Raw genomic sequence first — 20,968 nt, 5'->3', positions numbered from 1 at the left:
AAACAAAGTGTATTGTACCCAAAATAGTTTTCCTTTACAGGTCTGTAACACATTCAGATACCTATGAGAGTGACTTTCCAGGGTACTTTTTTATCTTGAAAAAGGAAATAGCTTGATGTATTTTTGTAAATAACCATGTCCCTGTTAGTGATCTGCTCACTCCCCAGCAGATTGATCAGTAGCAACAAATTTGCTTCTTTACAGGCTCTGTGATATGCCCCAAGAAAAGCAGCTTATTGGACAATTAGGATAATAATTGAACTTAAAGCCAAACTTAAAACAAATGATTCTGTAAAGATATGCCTTTTTCATAGTCAGCTATCTGGTAGATTGCTAATGAGGAGGACATGGAAAGAAAGAACTCAAATCAAATCAGTCCTTCTCAGTTTGTTCATTCCAATTTAATTCAATAGAGTCATTGATTTGTTTTACATACTGATGTTTATAAAGGTATTTAATCATTGGTACTTTTAAAATTTTTTCATTTACCATTTTGTTCTCGCTAGAATTCAGGAAGGTGATCCAGTTTTGCAGGAAGAGGATTTGAGGCTGACTCTTTTCACCATTTAGTGTCGAGAAGTTCAGGATGAAGTGTAATGTCAACCCCATGGGTCATGATATTGTTTTATTCATTGTACCATGGAATCTTTCTTACTTGATCAGTAGTTCATACAAAAAAATTAATAGTAGAAACGGTCTTTTACATTGCTGAAATCTCAGAGATACTTTTAAGCAGTAATTTTTAGATTCAGAGACTATAATCATTTCTCACTGTCCTGTATTGCCATTGTATTCTTCTACATTCGATGCAAACCCAAATAACTATGTGTCTTTGCATTTTATTCTTTGAAAAATGAAAGCTGTCAAATATACTCTTGGATATTTTGAAATTCTAAGAGCTATCTCCTGCAAAATGAAGAGTTCTGAAAGAAGTCTTAGAAACCTAACCCATTAAGTATTTTATGGTTGAATATGGTCTCTTTTTTCTGCTTCCTGCTATAGAGCTATCCATCACACTCCTCAGCAGACATCAATTCCAGTCTTCCTCCGATGTCCACTTTCCATCGTAGTGGCACAAACCATTACAGCACCTCTTCCTGTACGCCTCCTGCCAACGGGACAGACAGTATAATGGGTGAGTCATGGAAATGTCGATTCTGACGCCGAGAGTCAATGTCACGGCTTAATAATATAGGACCTCTTTTTTCTCCTCGTCATCAAACGGCAATCAGGCAATGAATATCTGTCATGTAACTGAATGAAAATACATGAACCAAACAGAAATAGGCATTGGCTTGTCTATAATCACTTTTTTTTTTGTCATAAGAAACTGAAATTTGGCTACTTTGTTCATTGTGAGGTATTAGATTGAACAAGGCTTTCAGTAGATCCAAACTACCTTGCTTCTCACATTCCCAGACGGTGAGCAAAATGAATGTTTATAAGACAAACCGCCGAAGACTAATGAGATAGGGGGCAGGTTAGCTCCTAATAGTAGTTATTGACCACTTCCCAAGTCCCAGTCACCGTGCTAGGCTCTTACCCATGACATCTGAAGACTAGCTCCTATGAAATTCACAGGAGATTATTAATAAGGCTTCACCTCCTAGAGAATGTGGCATCGTGGAGTCCTTCAGAGGAAAAGAAGCGTTTGCTCCCTTACTGGAGAGGAGACACCTGGGCATCAGTGGGCCAGAAGGCATTTACTGCTTTCTCTCAAGCAGATTTACTAAGAAGTTGAGGCCAAGCAGAGCGCTGCTGCCAAAAGAACTCAGCCGTCATCCCTGGTTTTTCCTGATGTCCATTGTGATTGTCTCTCTGGACAAAGGATTCCTCCACCGCGCTGTCCCCTGGAGGGAGGAGCTAGGCAGGTGTCCAGCTGTCCCTGGAGGAAAGAGTCCCAGGCTGGGGAGGAGGCAGCCACCCCTTTCCAGATGCACCTTCAACAACTCAATGACTCCGCCATTCCGAGGAGCAGGCCAGCCTGGTGCTTCAGGGTCTCCTAAAACCTCAGACTTCCCTGGTTGCCACTGCTCTGGTACTAGGTCACAGTCACACTCTGCTTGGCCTCAAGATCACTTCTAGTGGGTCGCTGATGAGAACATAAACTGTTCATTTTCGAGAGAAGAATGTGTGGCAGAATAATCCTGCCGTTTATTCCCCTTAGCTCTTTGCAGTTTTTCATTTTCTTCAGAGAGTCCATAGGACTTGGGAAAGTGGTGTGAATCACTTATGTGGGAGTGTTTTTGATGAAAGGGAAGAGATGTACTTTGAAATGTTGCAGATATAATTCTGCCTAAATAATACACTCCCTGCTTATTCAATAATGTATTTCACACTTGGGACTAACCACCTAGCAGCCCTTTGCTATCATGTCTCACTAAGAAACAAATTTATGAGAGTTTCCATTTTTGTAGCTTTTCATAACAAAGCTTCTACAAGTGTGTTGCATCAGTTTGACCTTGGAGAGCTATGGACAGAGGTCACATGGGGAAGTTGGGTTAGCTATCAATGCAGTTTTGGCAGATTTGAAAAACAAGAAGAAAGAAAGAAGTGCAGAACTGAAAGAGTGAGGAAAGCATATTTCACTTCAATGTGGTTTGACAAATGGAAAGCCCCTCTCTACAGTCATGAGGTCTAGTTATAAAGAAGGATGACCGGTCATTCATCCTCTTACACGGCAGATTTCCTGTCTACTTGTGGTTTGAGTAATTTTCTTTTTTAGGAAGGTATAAAGGTGGAGCAAAAGCTTGAGTTGAGGAAAACATACTCAGGCACTGTCTGAAAAAAATTGCGTTGATTGATTGACAAAACAGCCTTTCTGGGAGAGAGGCACCGCAACTTGGGAAGAAAGAGATGTTAGGAGATGGAATAATCATTTTCCATGAGCTGTGGTCAGCATGGCCACAAGTCTCAGTGGGAATGAGATTAGCTTTACTTAAGATGGTTGACTCATCATTAGCCTGTGGATGAAAAGGAATGTCTGCTCTCCTTCTTCATCTGGTCTGGACAGCTTGGAGCAGTAGGTGACTACTGCATCCTGACGGACCCACCTCTATACTAAAGAGGGAGTGAACTTGGTACATAGACCACAGGGCCCTGTTTAAGTGGAAGGAAGGTCTAGGCAATGATAAAAGAGCTTTAATTTTACAGAGAAAAACATGAGATTTCTGGAACCCAGAAAAAGGTTTTTAAGAATAACTTTATTACATAAATTATTCTGTAATCATGGGTATACTTGTCAAAATCTATTAGCAGAATGTGAGAAAGCTTTATAATCTTTTCAGGAAATAAGTAGACATGGTAATTCAGCTTTTTGGAGGAACAGACCTTTATTAACTTGCATAAATGCAGTTATTACTTAAGGATTATGTTAAGGGAGAACATTCTAGAATGTTCTTTCTTAAAATAATATGTCCTCCAATTTCTTCTATTAAAATACAGAGGAAAATTTAAATATGATAATAAGCCTTAGTATTGCATGCTGTCAAATGGCTCATGTTTCTTCACACTTTAATTTTCCTAGGCCTTGGATGGATTTTCAGAGTGTGGTAGAAGTCAGGGAAGACAGCATGTCTGTATAACAAGAAGAGAAGATTTCCCTTCTGATGTTAGTGATACTTCCCTGACAAACAGTATGGATTAATAGGATACATCTGTAGACTTTTGAAAATATTTGGCATATACGCACTCATTCTGAAATGCAGGAAATAAAGAAATATTACATTGCCTGTATCTCAAAGAACAAACAGAGCTAATTAAATAATTGGTAAATAGGGAACACATAGCCTGACACATGTTTGAGATTACACACATGATTCTGTAGAAAATGACTATAAGCAATACTAATGCCGTAAGAATGGGGTTCAAGCACTAACACATGGACATCACATTTTTCAAGTTTTCTTGGTAAAAAAGTGCAAGGCAAAGCAATCTTTTCATAAATGGCGTTGATGTCTTAGGAAGCTAGCTGCTTTTTCAGTTCAGATCATGGCCCCACTTCTGAGTTTCGCGTTATAATGTGTCTTCCTGGAAGTCAGTCAATGTCCTGACCTGCCCCTAGAGCAACAAAATGCACGTGGTGTGAGATGTAAGCTCAGAACCCTCAGAAGGGAGCCCCCTGGAGTCACTTTGCCCCTTTTGCCCCTGGTTCTGTCCTCTGCATTTCAAAAATGGAAGATGCTCGCCATGGTTTCAGATGGCTTGTGTTTGACTTGGTAGAGTGATCGTTGTTTCTTGTTTTGTTTTCTTTTGCCCTTAAATGCCCAATATCATTTTTTAAGAAATACTTAAAAAAGACAAAATTTACCCAGATTATAATGACAGGATTTTTTTTTTAATGACACATTCATCCGTAGATTTTCGAGTGAATTGTAGTTTATTTTACTTGTGGCATATAGTCCACTACTTTCTTCTGAAGCCTTGCCAACAAACTCTGGAGATTATTTAGACATTTGTGACTTAGAAGGGCCTATTAAGCTCCTGGAATTATATGAATATAATGCATGGGACACAGCATGGACTCTTAGTAATTCAACTGGTACAGTCCCCAGTTAGAGAGGAGCTAAATCCAGAGTCTTCCACAGTTACCACCATCAGTGCCTTTTAACCTTGTTCCTAAAACTCTTTGGATGTAATGCTGCTGGGTGTATATCAGAAGCAGTCCAGTCCAGTGCCTCTTCACGTGAGCATGCACGCAGAGGAAGTGTAGTAAGTTATAAGATACCAGCTTGTAGAGGATAGAAATCTCTAAGAACAGCAGCCTTATATATTTTACTGTTTACATATTTCCTTCTTACCTACGATGTCTAAAACCCCTTCTTGATCTAAAGGTTTGAGAGCACTGCCTGTTCTAACACAGTCCTCTAGACTCCTGAAGGACAAGAGTGCTCCAGTTGCCCACTGGGAAATACCATTTGTATACATTCCCAGGGTGTGACCCCTGGTTGTTAGAGGCTACACACACTCTCTTCCCCTCGGAGGGAATTGGGCATAAAACTAACATAATGGTTATAATAACTATTATTGTTTCATTAGTCTTTAACTGGCCTGCTTTCTAATGCATGGTACTTCCCATGTTTTTAAACCTCAAACCAAACAGTGTTGAAGGAACAGACTACCAAGATTGATTTAATGCAACATATGCTAAAGATTACCCTGGAATATCTATCTGGTTCATGAAATTAATCTGGCTTACAACGTTCACTCCTAATGACATGTTTGTATGACATGATGCATTTTAGTGTGTGGCTTTTCTAGTAGAAACAGTATGTCCATTTCCCCTTGAGGACTTGGTTTCACAGTAATTTTATTATTAGAGTAGTCACATAATATTCACTTTGTCTTTTGTAAGAATCTTGAGCCTTCAAATACAGTTGGGTGATGAACAGGCACAGAGCATAAGAGTAATATGGATTTTATCCAGCAGTGACATGGCATCTTAGTTACAAAGACCACCAACGGAGAACAATAAACTAGTTTGATTTAAGTCTTCTCGTCCATTTCCTGCACATGGTCATGGGGCCCAATTCCTCCCCCTTGGATTCCTAGGAATCCCTCCTGCTAAATATTAGTGCATTATAGCCTCTATTTGAGTCTTTATTCATGTGTAGGAAGAGTGCTAGAAAAGCTCCTTCTCTTGTCATCTTACAGAGAGGAGCTCATGGCACTGTATGCTGCTTCTAATAGTTTAAGAACACGAGGGTCATTTAGACACAATTCAGAAAATCCTAAATTTTAAAGCTGTCATTATCTTCCAGACAAATACACTATGAATTGCACTCCTTATTCCTTTTGTATCTTCACGATGTTTCCAGCCTGAGGTTATGGGTGTGCAATAAAGGAATGACACATTGTTCCAAATTTTGATTTTCAGGGGCCAGTGCCCAATCATCCTGGTGTTTTGATTAGGGTGTGTTCTAATAGGAATTGCCATTTCCACAAAGCTGAGATTGAGACCAAGGTCTCACATGAAACCAAAGATACCAGACCCTTCTTTCTGCTCCAACTTCTAGCCAGCAACAGCACCTGTGTTCAAGCCATCTGAATAATGCTTTGGGGGCTGGCAGTCTCAAATCCTCCTACAAAATTGCAGTTCCTTTTAATAGCTGCTCATCTTCCATTCCTATTTACCTTACCACTTTAGAGACTGATTTGGTTTTGTTTTTGTTTTTTTTTCTTGAGCAAGAGAAATTGATTAGAGCTAAAATATCAAGAAATCAATCCAGGCGTCGCCTAGTAGGAACAGTAGTTTTTATCTCTGTTCCTTTATATGAGAATTTTGGTAATTTCTAACAATATGAGTTGACAAAAACTTGGGCCTGGAACAGTAATTGAGTCCCGTCACATTAAAGCCATAAAAGTGGACTTGATGAGCACAAAGTTTAATTAGAAGTATGTTTAGCCAAACATGACCTATTACTACTCAGTATAAAAAAGATTATGCCATTTGAGAATTTAAATTCACTTTCTGTTTATCTGTGCCTTTTGACCTATCAGTCACACAAAAAGAGAAATCTTTAAGAGAAGGGCCCATGTAGCTTAACATGTTCAGGGGCTCGAAAATGTGTCTTCTCCAGCGTTTCCTGGAACAGAACAAAAGGCATTCCAACTGAAAGGGCAAATTGGCCCCAGTAAACTGCTTTGAAATTTAAGCCCTTAGGACTGGCCCTCCAGCTGCTACAAGGTGGAATGGCTTCATGTGAAAAACATAGTCTGTTCTCACCAGTGCCTCCACGAGTAGCCTTTGTAGTTTTCTGAAACATTTTCATGACAACATGAGCTTAGCAGTTGATGCTAGTTTTTATTCTAGTTCCTGAGTCCTAGTATCTCCCTCTATAAAACAGGCACTAATAGAAAGTTTAGTTAGAAAGTTGTAGGACAAAAAGTAATCCCACTGATATATCTTATCTCTTCTAAAGTGTGATTTTACACTTGTATAACATTTATGTTCCTAAAACACTTCCATGAGTTTTCATGAAAATATATTTTGAAAAGTTTGTCCTTCTCATTTTAAAGTTGTTCAAAGGAAGAGTTAATCTTTTCAAAGCTACAACTGTAGCAAAGTTCATTTGTACTTGAAACGATATCTTGTCTCTTTTGATTTAGGGGTTTTTTTTTGTTAGATAATACAATTTTTTCTAGTGTGGCTCTGAAATTCCATTTCACAAAGATCTGTTTTCTAATCAAGCAGATCACAAATTAGTTTGACTGATAAATCTAATTTTTAGGTATATTTGATAATACTGCTTGTAGGAAAAAAATGTATATACTTGCCCCCAAATACCATCAATAATATATGCTAAAAAGATGTTAGTGCTCTCTGTGTTTTCAAAATCTTTTTTGTTTTCTCTTTAGAATTGTCTTTTGTTTTTAAAGAACTCCTCAATGCAGAAATTTTCATTTTCACAGGAGATAGAATTTCAGTTATCTCTTACATTTAAGTATTTTTAATATTATTGACATCCGTGAATTCCTTCCACCAGCTCAATTGTATGTCTGACCGTCATTTCAAAGATGCACTTCAACCCATAATCCTTAGTGCTAATAACCAATATACTTTTTATATTATGAATTTGTGATATAAAAAAGAATAGTTTTGTTTTGTCATAAAGTGGTTGTGTTCTTTTTTATCACCTACCAGTTTTCTTTCAGTTTTAGTAATTAACGAATGAATCTGGGTGTGGGTTTTGTTAACCAAATCAAGCACACATCAAAAGATTATCCAACTGACATACCCAACATATAAATATATAAAAATAGCAAGCATAATTTAACTATGCTAAGCAGAAGTCAGGAGAATGAAATTATAACCTAGAGAAGCAGAGAATTCAACCACTTGAGATCTGACCCGACTACTGCATTTTACAGATCTGGAAGCAGATGACACATTTGTCAGCAAAGTGTGCTTTCTTGGGTCAAGGTTACGCCTGGGAATTTTTTTTTTTTTTCAATTATGTTGTATGCAGTGAAGTTCTGCTTGGATTAATCAGTTGACTTAAGATTTCCTTTTCTTATTTCACAGAATAGTGAAACCAGGTCCTTGGGTTTAATAGGTTTTATTTAAATACTATGTCTATTTGCTAATGTTGAGGCCTTAATAAATGTAATATGCCAAATGTTGTAGGTGTTGTATTAACACTGTTAAACAGAGCTGACTTTGAATCACATGCTAGAATCTGCATCTTTTTAGTAACAGTACTTGGTTCAGAATCTCTTTTGTGGTTAAAAATACCAGTGTTAAAAGATGACAGATAATTTTCTGAATATGTAGACTTATTTTGTCTCTGGAATTTGAGACCTTTATTGATTTTTAGTTCAGGGTTTTATAATGTAAACACAGACCTGAGTATGTGGAGAATATGTATTATTTAAAATATTAAAAATATTTTCTCTCCTAGGAAGCCAGGCTTGTTGTAGACTTCCTGTTTTATTTTGCTGAGAGGAGCACCTTGTTTTACTGTGTATCAATTTTTTTAAAAAATGGAAAGGAGACATAAATTCTTTGTGAAGACAATTCTACTGACTGTATGAAATACAGAGAAAAGGCAAACTTTGAGGGCTTCAGAGTCCTGAGTACTGCATACTTCTTAGCAATGAACTTCAGGTGCTACCTACCATTCAGCACTAACTACTCGTAGGCAACAAGGGGGCCAAGTAATAGCAACTGAAACACTTCATCTTTAAACCAAAGTGTCAGGTTTATATTTTATCTGTAAAAAAAGTAACATGAATATATTTGACATCTACCTCAGCAAACAAATTAATGCTAATTAAAGATTAATGTGTTATAATTAGCATTAAAAATGCAATTAGATTGTGAGTAAATGGACCAGGAATAGAAAATTGTTAGACGTCTCACTGCCTGGTTTTTCATATTCTGCCTTTTGTTTTTGCAGCAAATAGAGGAAGCGGGGCAGCAGGCAGCTCCCAGACTGGAGATGCTCTGGGGAAAGCACTTGCTTCGGTGAGGAAATATTGACTTTGGACTTCATATGTACCATTGTGGAAGGGTGAACTTTAAGCAGAAGTGGACATTTGGAATTGTAGAAAATGAATGGCAAATAGCTTAGATTTCTGGAAATGCTAGCCTTCTTGCAGAATGATTATTGGAAAATTTGAGAAGAGAGTTCTGAAGCTTCCAGCGAATGGCTGACCCCTCCAGCCTGTCTCCTCACAATGGCGTTAAGCAGTCCTCAGTTATGGATTTGCAGATATTCTCAGGGCCTTGTGGTGTATAGATTGTCTATCTTGATTTCTTATTTTTCTCTAAAATCATATGGGGCTCATTGACCAGCTAAGACAGACTTTGCAGGGGGCAGTTCTAAAACCCTTTGGAAAAGGCACTTACTAAAAAAAAAAAAAAAAAAAAAAAAAAAAACAGTGACCGTAACTCCATAACTTAGGTCTGTGAGAAATTGTCATGTAATCGGCACTTAGGGACTCGGCTTCTTTGCCTTGCCCGTCCACTGCGAGGAGCCTAGAGAATGGGACATTTCTTGCATGTTCACTAGTGACCAAGTAGCACCCCCTCGTTTGTCTGAGGGAGTATACCCGTATGGTCTTCAAAAGCTAAACATGGTCATTTGCAAATGTAAGTGGAGATTTGTTGCTCTAACTTGGTTTTTCCTTACCATTGGGAGCATAAAATAAATTTGATTTAGCATTGGGACCTAAGTAAAAGTTTATATTTAATCTGGGCATTCCTGTGCCTTGGCATCAAATGCCTTAATCACGATGGAGAAGAAATGAACGAAAATCATAAGGGATGATGCTGTCTAACCTATTTGATGGAGTAAGAAAGGGAGGTTTGGGGTGTTCATGTGACCTACTCGTGGCCACAGAGTGATGGTAGGACATGGGAGGGAAAGGACTAGAAGTACAGTCAGCTGAGCCTGTTCAGTTCTGTCCATACCATCTTCCATGACCTCATAATCCTTATTTTGGAAAATTAAAGTAATTGCAAAAGTTTCCACTTGAGAATATTGGTGCTACAGTTGATTGTTACATGTGTTTTGTAAGTTGCAATTTTTAGGTGACTGGAATGACACTTTGTCGTTGAAAGAATTGTTGACTCTTTATTCCTAATAAATGAGGGTTTGTTTGTTTTCTCCCCACTGTTTTAAGATCTATTCTCCAGATCACACTAACAACAGCTTTTCATCAAACCCTTCAACTCCCGTCGGCTCTCCTCCTTCTCTCTCAGGTACTGTACCTAAATCCAACCCCGCCACGGTACCGGTTTGCGAAAATGCTTTCCCTCTCATGCTTCCTGGTCTGGCAGGCGGAAACTCACTCCCTCCAAAAGCGCCACACATAACATTCCCGAACAGACAAATGGAAAGGAGTGGGAGAGAGAGAGACTGCCATATGAAAGTATAGCCATTTACATCCAAAAGTTTTCTTAAAAATTAGATGTTTTTAGAATACACAGGCATACAGAAAACTTACTTCTTAAACTGATCTTAGCTCTGTAGAAGATGTTCAACAGAATAACCTACTCCCAACAAGTCATCCCTGATGAGAAAGCCCAGTTAATACAGTTAGGAATATGAATATAAATTATATAGTCATCAAATATAGACAGTTCAAAAGGATCATTTCCTATAGAAATTTTAGACTTTCCACATTCCCTCTTTAAAGCCCACATCATTGGCATGTTTGAGGAAAACTATAATTTTGTAAATAAATTAGGAAGTAACTGTGTGGAGTAAAAGGAGATGTTTGCCTTTAACATATAACAAATTAGCATGACCTATGGCTTCAAACAATAAAATTATAAGTTGTTGAATTATGTTAGTAAAGCATTTCACTTTTCAGAGTTCCAATTAAGAGGCTCATTGCCCTTCTAGTATAAATGCTTCCAGAAGGCCCTATCCGGTGCACGTCTCTGTTCTGTGGAAAGAGGACATGTGGCTTCTAAAAGAAGCAAACCAACGAACAGACAAAAAACAAAAAAACCCTAAATTGCATCTATACCTGATTGAAACCCAACCTTACTGTGTCTGTAGTGGAGTCACTTGTCTAACTGTCGCCTCCTCGCCTCCTGTTATTCCCTGCCTACGGCACTCACGTGCCCATCCTAAAGACACTGGGTTCCTTGGTAAAGAATGGGAGGTTTCAGACTGCCCAGAGCTTGAATTCAGAGGTGATGGCCGTGGCCTGGGTAGCACCGAATGTCAGCCTTTTCCAAGCCTCTGTTCACACGGAGGGGGTGGTCACAGAATAGAGAGGGATAGCCGAACCTTTAGGTCCACCCGTCCAGACGGACAGAATTGAAACTGCAAGGAAGCAGAGATGGTATTAAGAGGATAATGGAACAACCGTGAAACACTCCCTGTGGCAGGAAGGAAAGGGAAGTTTAGAATTATTATAGACCCCTGGGTCAGTATTATACCGGTAGGCTCTGGAGTCAATGTCCAGAGCGAGAGAAGAGCAGAGACAACATCTAGCCCAGTGAGGCAGGTAGTGAGGGAGCCTGAGCAGGGAGAACTCCAAGTTTCCTATTTCAAACAAAGCAGCTCTGATTTCATCTATTTTATAGTTTGGGGGAACAAAAAGAAAAACGTCCAGAGTCTAGTAAGGCTTGAGCACGACTATTTTAGTCTGATGCTCTGATGTTACAGATGAGCCGACTAGGGCCCAGAACGGGTGTGGGATTTGCTGAGGCTGCAGGAGCAGCGGTACCAGAGCTCGGCGAGAATCCGCTGCTCACCGTTCTGCTGGTCCACTTCCAGAGAGGAAAGGAAAGCTGTGATGCACAAATCGTTCCAGAAAACACCACAAATGCCCGAAACCTGAGCGGCATGCGGCGTGTGGAAGACACAGAGAAAAGGCCGCTTTGGGGTCCTGCTAATGCACCATGAAAGACCACATATTAGGAAGAAAGAACTTTATGAAGATGTAAATATGCGGATAAATTGCTATTTTCACACTGAAAATAGCTGGCTCTGTCCATATTCTGTCACTAAAAGTAATTGAACAAAATGTCCTACTTTTATTTAGCATAAAAATACACATACATGCACACCCAGAAATGACAGAAAGAAAGGAGTTTTAAAATGCTAACCATGTCAGGGCGTAAGATTACAGTGAGATCCTAGGGTTTTTTTTTCTTCCTTGAATTATTTCCTAGTTTCCACATGTAGCATGCATTATTTTAAATTGAAAAGTGGTTTTTATTTTGCAGGTTAGGCATATAATATTTACTGTAGCAGAAATAAAGTTCAGTGAATCACAAAACAATCATTTTCTTCAGAAGGAACTACCTACTTATTACTGTTGTTATATTGAATTCTTAAATTTCTGGTTTAGTGGATCACTGCCAACTAATCTTATTCCCTTAAAAAATTTGGAAGGCTTATCCTTCTTAAGGATCATTTTTAAAACCCGTAGCAGTGCTGTTTTGCATTGGTGAGAGAATTTTGGTTCCACAGACTGGGCTTGCATGAATGAAGGTGTAACAGAATCCCCCTTTGCATTCTTAAAAGTGGCTTGACCATGGTAGTGACCTCTTTTCTTCACTACCATCTGTGAACCATTGGTAGGAACCATTGTCTAACTAAAATTCAGAACCAGTTAAATGTGCCCTTTTAGGAAGAAGCCTGAGAGAATTCTGAGTTGAAAACGTTTTCCTTGTCCCGGAATTCTTGTATGGGAAGTTTACATGTATTTACCTTATTGTACAAATGAAAACTCAGCATCGCTGTTTCTAAAAGGACTGTTTAAAATGTCTGCGAGATTGTTTTCAGATTATGTAGATTTCACTGTAACCTCCATTTTAATACCAGCAGGCACAGCTGTTTGGTCCAGAAATGGAGGACAGGCCTCATCATCTCCTAATTATGAAGGACCCTTACACTCTTTGGTAAGTCTCATCTTCTACTCTCTCCTCTAGCCACTTTGTATACCACGTTTCTCTTTTTGCATCTAGTTGACTCTCTAGGGTTCTTATTTCACTAGCGGGGAACTTTAGACTAATGTTAAGCACACGAGTTTGGTTAGAGCCAGAGTCATTAGACTATATATATATATATATATATATATATATATATATATATACTTGTTGCTGTTTGTAGATTGTAACCCAGATGCTGTAAGCCTGAGGGCTCCAAATACCTAGGGCCAGGTAAGAGATTAAAAATCCTGGAGAGAGAGTGGCATCCGTCTGTCTTTGGGAAAGATCCTTGTCAACGATTGAATCACTTTACTGATAGGAGAGCGTTGGAGTCACGCCGAGCTGCGTGGCTGGAACACTTGAAGATCAGGAGACCTCTGCCTTACTTTCCAGAGTGGCAGGCTTGTAAGGGCTTTCCTCTCTACCTCTGAATGAGAAGTCTACCATCTGTTTCCATGTTCGCTTTGGTTCTTCTAGAAATCGACTCATGTCATTAAATGTCTGCTTTTCCGTTAGGGAGTAGCTGAAAATTTCCATGAGTGCAATTAATATTATAAGTACTCATCCCATGATAATTTGTTATCTGACACTGTAGTCTTTCTCAAGTCATGGTGGATGTGGCTGAAAATGTGCATGAAATAACATTGCTCTGGGTGGTATTCGGTCGCTATATGAATCAAATGGGGAGAGGTAGCAGCAAGGAGCTCTTCAGCCCTTCAAGGATGGTTTTCCCTTTTTTCATCCATATTTTGAGATAGAACACGGAAGAGGCATTGATTGGTTGATATCTGCCTAACTTAATGTGTTGGCAGCAGGCCAGAATTTCCTTTCTTCTCTTTTGGCTTACTGTTTAAATTAAGGAAAATCTAAAAATGGAAATACAAAGGTGGATTTCCCCCTTGGTTGTGGTCTTCTTTGCTGTAGTGTGGAATCATTCAGCCATGCATTTGGGCCAATAAAGGCAGGCACAGGGCAGGACAAACGTATGCACTACCTGCTTAGCCTACATTAATTAATTAACCCGCAGCCCACTTCCAGAGAGCCCATAGTAGTTTTAAGTGTTTACCTCCATCAGTTATTCTCTGGGACCCAGCTGTCAAAACTAGGTTATGTGCCACTGTATAGCCATGAAGTCTAGGTTTGTAGTTACGAACTATGGGTTTAGTCCTCTGAATTCTCAACACTCACGAGGGGATTCACAAGGAGAAACTGCTCTCCCCACAAGGAAGCTGTGAGCCAGAAAGGATGATAGGCACGTGTATTACTTCCTTTCATGCTCACATTTACATGTGGAAGTATGTATTACCGTTCTCATTTTTATAAATTATGAAGTATAGACTCAAAGAGGTTTAGTACCTTGTCAAAGATTTCATAAGTAGCAGCTAGGAGTTTACGGGAGGTCCCTTAACACCAAAGCCCACCAGATCAGAAATGCTCTGTACCGTAGACTAACTGTATTAGACACACATTCCTTCTGTCAGTATAAAATAATTAGAAATTGTTTTTCTCATGCAGTGGAGCTAGTACATCTGTTGGCACAGCCCAGTGGAAGTCAAAGTAGACTGTAGCATGATCCAGTACAAAGCAGCACTAGATTTGAAGTCCGAAGACTTAGATTCAACCCTTCACTATACCATTTCCCAGCATCGTGACACTGAGTAGTTAATAATTAATTTCTCTGAGCCTCATTTGCACATGTGTATGGAAGGGATAATCCTTCCCTGCTTGCCTTACACATGGAGAATGAAGAGCCAGTGAGATGGCATATTTTAAAACACACACTGCAAAGTGACAAGCAGGTGTTTATTTGATATCATTATTGATCATACCAAAAAAAGTTCATACACATCTACATGTCCTTTTTCCTCACAAACTCTATAGTATCGACCTTTCCTAGTTGCAGAAAACTAGGATCTTAGTGGCTGGAATGAAAAAAAAAGTTACTTGGTTTTGAATTCTATAATTTAGTTGTATAAGGTGAATTTTATACAGAGCAAGGGCTTTGAAATCAATTAGAAGCCCCTGGTAAGCAGTTAATTCACATCTTTGTGATTCTTCAGTCATGAAATCTCATACCACTTTGGTGGACAACATTTTTTTAATGTTTGTTCTATATCCATTTTGAGTTCCTACTCTCCTCTACACACACACAAGCTGGTGATAATAGATAGAAAACAAGACACACTGGTAAAAATAGATAGTACTCAATAAGAAATTATAGTCTGTATGCATTTACCTGTCTCTGACTTGATACGTAGCCCTGTATCATATGCTATAGAGGAGATGAAGGAAATATGCATCCAAGAAGATAATTTAATTGGGAAACTATAAATGCATCATCTTTTCATTGTTAAGTTTTTGAAATCCTTAACCAATGCCTGCTACAATGTTTCTTACATTCTATAGACTTTTTTGTTCTAAAGTAAATCTAAATTCTCTTTCAAGCAAATGCAACCTAGTATAGCAGATGTACATTGTAATGTCCTAGAAGATTACTTTGTTCATGACAAATAACACTATGATATACCATTAACATTTTCTACTAGTTTTCTAGGAAGGTCACCATCTACTATTGTTTTAATGAAATAAATTTCATTGGAAACATATATTCAAAACCTCGAAGGATGATTTGTGCCAACTCAGGTTTTGTTTCTATAACCTCTGCATGCATTTCAGACTAAATCCAATTTCGCATCATTTGTTAATCAACAGCAAAGCCGAATTGAAGATCGCTTAGAAAGACTGGATGATGCTATTCACGTTCTCCGGAATCATGCAGTGGGCCCATCCACAGCTATGCCTGGTGGTCATGGGGACATGCATGGAATCATTGGACCTTCTCATAATGGAGCAATGGGTGGTCTGGGCTCAGGGTATGGAACCGGTCTTCTTTCAGCCAACAGACATTCACTCATGGTAAGTGATTTGTAGACTCTTTAATTACTGATCCTAACAGAATTAGAATTTCAAGTATAAATACTACTACTGCTGTTTTGTTCTTTTTAAAACAGCTTTATTGAGATATAATTCACTTCAATGTAATTCACCTGTTTAAAGTGTACAGTTTAAAAATACAGTTTTATTTAGTATGTTCACAGGGTCATGCAGCCATCACTGGTCTAATTTTAGAATGTTTTATCTCCTGGAAAAATAAAAAGAAATCCCCATTAGTTGTCACTCTCTATTCTTCCCTCTCCCTGGACCCTAGCAACATTAATGTACTTTCTGTCTGTATAATTTGCCTATCTTAGATCTTTCCTATCACTGGAATCATACAATACATGATGGTCTTTTCTAACTGGCTTCTTCCAGTTAGTGTAATGTTTTCAAGGTTTATACATATTTCATCCTGTATCAGAGCATCATTCATTTTTATTGCCAAACAGTATTCCATTGGATAGGTGTACATTATATTTATCCATTTATCAGGTGATTCATATTTGGGTCCTTTCCACTCTTGGCTATTATGAATAATGCTCCTATGAGTACAAGTTTTTGTGTGACGTGTGTCTTCATGTCACCTGAGTATATACCTAGGTGGACATTTCTGGGTCATTGCTGGTGTTTTAAATTTTTCATCTTAGTAACGCATCTAAAGGACCCACTTTTGTACATGTTACATTGTTGGCATTTCAGATATGAACAGGTTGAAATTTTTTACTATTATTGAAGAATCCAAATCGATGTCTTTTGATGCTGAGTATGGGAGGCAGAAATATCTGGTATGTTTATTGGTCTAAATATATGGTGTGAGACTGTATAATTCAAGATATAGTAGTTTTATTAATCACTACCCGTTTATGAATAGGTGTGTATTTAAATAATATTTAAGTCGATTTGTCTGTATTACAACTGGAATTTCAATTCGGCCCGTTGCTTTTGAAAAGGATTTGGGAGTGCACCCTTTTTATTTAGGTGATTATGAAAATTCAGAATCTTCCTAACAAAATATTAAGTGATGACAATAAGGTGACCGAATGGGTGGAGAATTAATCACTAGTGATTCTATGTAATTTTGCTTCTTATAAACTCCTGCCTGATCAACAAACACCTTAGTGTCCTGTTTTGTACCTTGTAGGCTCTTTAAAAAGTTGCTTGGATGAAGGTCTGTCTTCTGCTACCACTGTAGCATCTCTTGTTTACTGATGCTTCCAAGAGGAGAACACAAAATAAGCACAGGTTATTCGGAGGCTCTTTCAGTTCTTGCTCAATAGGATTCTTCTGTCCTCCTTTCGGTTTCTCTTAATAAGAGAGTAGGATTGAGAGTACCATCCTGAGCAGTGTATTATGGAAACCTGCAACCAATTTGAAACCAAAAATACTGGTTTATAAATAGAAGCAATGAACTCACTTCTAAAACGTGGAAGGATATTTTTGAATGCCAAAGCTGAATCTTTTTTTTTTTCTTTTTTGCTTTTCCTTGACCTCTATCCTAAAAATTCATCATTGAGTAAAAATTGTTTGTCTATTCATGGCAGTTGCTAAGAGTTTACAAAAGGAAAATCTAGATTTTAATTTAGCTTGGCCTCAGGTAATGTGTTAAATACACTTGGGATGCATATAATATGAGGTTTTAGTTTGTACAGCTCTTTTCTTTTTAAACTACAATGTTTAAACAATACTGCTTTTAATTAAGAAATCTGGCTTTATTAAAAGCCAGATCTGTGACTTATAACCATTTCTCTATATCTGCTCTCAATCAAGAGAAAAATAGTTTAATTTCTGTAGCTGTGTTCGTTTTGCATATGTTAAATGCATGCAATGTGCACCCAGGGCATTGCTTCAGAGACAATTTTTTCCATAAATATGTAAAGTTTGCTCTTAAATACCAGATGTAGGTTAAGTGGTTCTTTAAAATAATAAACTATACTTTTTGGAACTATTTGACCTTTGAGTTGCCTCCCCCTTGAGTCTGATTCAAAGGTGGGATAGGAGGAAGGGACTGGAGTCAACTTTGGAGATGGGAAGTTGGACTGACCTGGGGGAGGGGAAAGGGAGAGACTCGAGCAGAGCAACAGAGGGAGGGAAATAATCGGCCAATATTACACAGAAACGTTTCTGATTTGATTTTGAAAAAAAAAAAAAAAGCTATGCAGAAGCAATAAAGCTGCTAGTTTTGCTGATGAGGAAAAGTTCCTGTTCACTCATCTGAAGACGTTTATAATTCAGTCAAGGATGCCCGCAGAGCCAACCAGGCAGTAGACAAACTCCAAAGACGTGGCATGGGGATGTCCTGCTGCCCTTTAAACCACGAGAGGTTCTGCGGTCTTTCTCTTTTCTTCTCAAAAACATCCAGCAGGTCCACAGAGTCTGAGCTTCCCAGCCTGAAACCCTAACGTGTGTGAAAGAGATCAGATTGTCATTTCTTTCCTCGCGCAAACTGGTACGAATTTTCAAACAAAAACATAAGAACAAAGGAAATAGTTTTTGAATTTAGTCAGTCTGAAGTTAGCCTTTGACCATTTGATACATTCCACAATAAAAAGGAAGTTGAAGGGGAAGAGAAAAAAAAAAACCCACTCCCCCCCTCCGCCCCACCCCCGAACAACAACAAAAAAAAAAAATTCAAGGAGGATACTGGTAATGTTTTCCACATTTGAATTTTAATACATGAAACAGGCTATAAAACTGTGGCCAGCTGCAGTAAATAAAGTAGCAGTGGGAGGTAGACACCGGAAACTTCAGCGCAGAGGACACTGGTGGGTGTTTCTTTCCAGCTACACACACCTTCGTTCGTTGTTCTGGAGGAGAAGCCAGTTGTAGTAACTTAAGACCCGTCCCAGGGCTAGTTCTGTTCTGAGCAAATCTCCTTTATAAGTCTCCTCAATAATTCCTTCTGATGAAAGAACAGACAGCTTTGCATCCTCTTGACCTCCATCCTCTTGCTTCCTCTCTCCCCGCCTTCCGAAAATCAAAACAAAATGGCTTGATAACTTGGAAGATGATAGAAGCATTTCTCTCTGCAGCAGCTTGAAACCGTGGTGGGGAAAACTGTGGTTCTGCCTCGGCTATTATGTTATCTCATTTAATTGCTAACATATTGTACTTAGCTTTTGATTCATAAAATGTTTTCCTTGGAGTTCTGGAGTAGGTCTTCAGTGATTTACTAAGTATTAGTATAATGAAAGGTTTTTTTTTTTTTTTTTTTTTTTTTTTTTTTCACAGCAGCATGGCTTATAATGCTGGCGTGAATGTTGTATCCTTGCAGGCTTTCTAGATGATATTTGGCCATGCTCTTTCCTGCCCCAAAACCTTCACTGGCTTCCCGTTATCTACAAAATAAAGACCAGTTTCCTAAGCCGGTTTGTTAAGCGCCATTACCGTTGACCAAAAGCCTTAGGTGTACCGTGCCAATATGCAGCAATTCTTCAGCAGGACCAGTCTGTGCATTTTACCAGAACGTGCCGTGTACATTCTCATTAGGTAGTTCTCTTATGTCTGTCGGGCTTAGCCTGCTCTACCCACGTTTCTCTGTCCATCTCATTCTCCACCACTCTCAAAGCTCTGACTCAAATTCTGCTTCTTCCAGGAAGCCTTCCCTTGCTGCAGCCACTTATGATAGTCCATTTTCTTTTCTACTTTCCAGAGCTCTGTGAGTCATACTGCTGGCTAGATATTTCTCTCACCCAGTCATGTGTAAGCCATGCAGGCGTGGCTTTTGCCTTACCACCTAGATTATAAATTCCTTGAGTACCATGTATTACATTTTTGTACCCCCCCCCCCCAGCAAATAAATCTTCAAGGTGGGGAGAAAGGAAACTACTGTTTTCTGACTGCCTCACAAGTTGCCAGCCCCTCCGCCAGATGCTCCAGAAACATTATCTCAGGCAGTCTCCCCAGGAGCCCTTTGAGGATGATAATGGCGTCCATCTTAGGAGTTGGTCACATGGGCCTTAGAAGGCTTGAGGAGGCTGAGCTCATGAAGCCAGCTTTAAACTCGGATACAATGCCTCCACCTTCCCTGTTCTTTGTTTACTACCTATAGCTATAGGTGCCCCTCTTCAGAACTAATTTTAGGGTGGTGAGAGCTTGGGACTTTCAAATCGTGATAAATGTTCCTTGATGAAAGAATGCCCAGGTACCTTGTGGCCAAGTTCCCAGAAGCTCTTTACCCAAATGCAGAGGTAAAGAATTTTTCCTCCATTGCGGTATGTTAGATTAAAACCCACATCGCCTAACACTTATTCTTAAATCAGCATGTCTGTGCTAAGTGGCAGGAGGTGTAGTGAGCTCCCCTTACTAGGGTCATGAAGAAGTAAATTTTAAAGTATTTTTCTTTCTCAAACCACCCACGTTTCTGACAAAATCAAAGCAGAAATCTCTGAATGTGAGAGAATGAAGAAACAGGTGGGTTTGTCTCTAAGCTCATTAGACACGGTTACCCAGATATAACCCCCCTGTGCTTCAGATACCTGCATGGTTAATCCTGATGTTAAATCGTTAGGTTTTTGTAAATTATTGAAATGGCAGTTTTTCAAATATAGTTCTCTCCAGTATTCATTCGCTCTTCAGATCCACAGATGAGACCTGAAAGAAAGCCTTTCCGATGACCTAATCTCCTCTTTTAACTGATTAAGAACAAAACCCACATCAAAAATGTCTTCATGTGACTTTGTGCTTCTGATTACTTGTCAGTAGAGTCAGGAACAAAGGGATCATTTAGCTAAAAAAACTCCTCTGCTATTAATATATAATGTTACTGTGATTTCCAGATCCTTTTTGCTTAAAGTCCATTTATTCATTTCTAAAAATATTTATCAGGTGGTTACCAAATACCAGGCTCTGTGGTACCACGTGGTCTCTGTTCTCAAGGGGTTCATAGTTTAGTAGAAAAGGACACATGTTTAAAACCAAATTGCTGTGGAGCCTGCTTGGGATTCTCTCTCTTTCCCTCTGTCTCTGCCCCTGCCCAGCTCACGCACACTTACTTTCCCTCTCTCTCTCTCTCTCTCTCTCTCTCTCTCCAAAATAAATAAACATTAAAAGACAAAAAAATAAAACAAATAACCTTGCTGCAGCAATATACCAAGCCTCATCAGAGAGCAGAGACTCAGCTCTGTTACCTGGGAGGGA

The 20,968-nt window shown here is 38.9% G+C and overlaps 1 protein-coding gene across 50 annotated transcripts in view; it reads left to right on the top strand.

Annotated features, from left to right (window-relative positions):
* The window catches only part of TCF4 (transcription factor 4), a 356,138-nt gene that overhangs the window by 309,709 nt on the left and 25,461 nt on the right, over nucleotides 1–20,968 (top strand). For 36 of the 50 annotated variants that reach the window (XM_045456837.1, XM_045456828.1, XM_045456825.1 and 33 more), the window contains 5 exons: nucleotides 1,003–1,135; nucleotides 8,898–8,965; nucleotides 10,126–10,204; nucleotides 12,789–12,865; nucleotides 15,608–15,811. In XM_045456837.1, the coding sequence (XP_045312793.1) occupies nucleotides 1,003–1,135; nucleotides 8,898–8,965; nucleotides 10,126–10,204; nucleotides 12,789–12,865; nucleotides 15,608–15,811 (561 nt within the window). The remainder of the gene's footprint in view (nucleotides 1–1,002; nucleotides 1,136–8,897; nucleotides 8,966–10,125; nucleotides 10,205–12,788; nucleotides 12,866–15,607; nucleotides 15,812–20,968) is intronic. The other 14 variants (XM_045456838.1, XM_045456831.1, XM_045456855.1 and 11 more) reach the window with 1 other exon arrangement.

Source organism: Leopardus geoffroyi, chromosome D3 (genome assembly GCF_018350155.1).
Source record: "Leopardus geoffroyi isolate Oge1 chromosome D3, O.geoffroyi_Oge1_pat1.0, whole genome shotgun sequence".
Taxonomy (NCBI): Eukaryota; Metazoa; Chordata; class Mammalia; order Carnivora; family Felidae; genus Leopardus; species Leopardus geoffroyi.
Note: the sequence above shows the minus strand (reverse complement) of the source record. Positions and strands in the feature narration are given on the sequence as shown.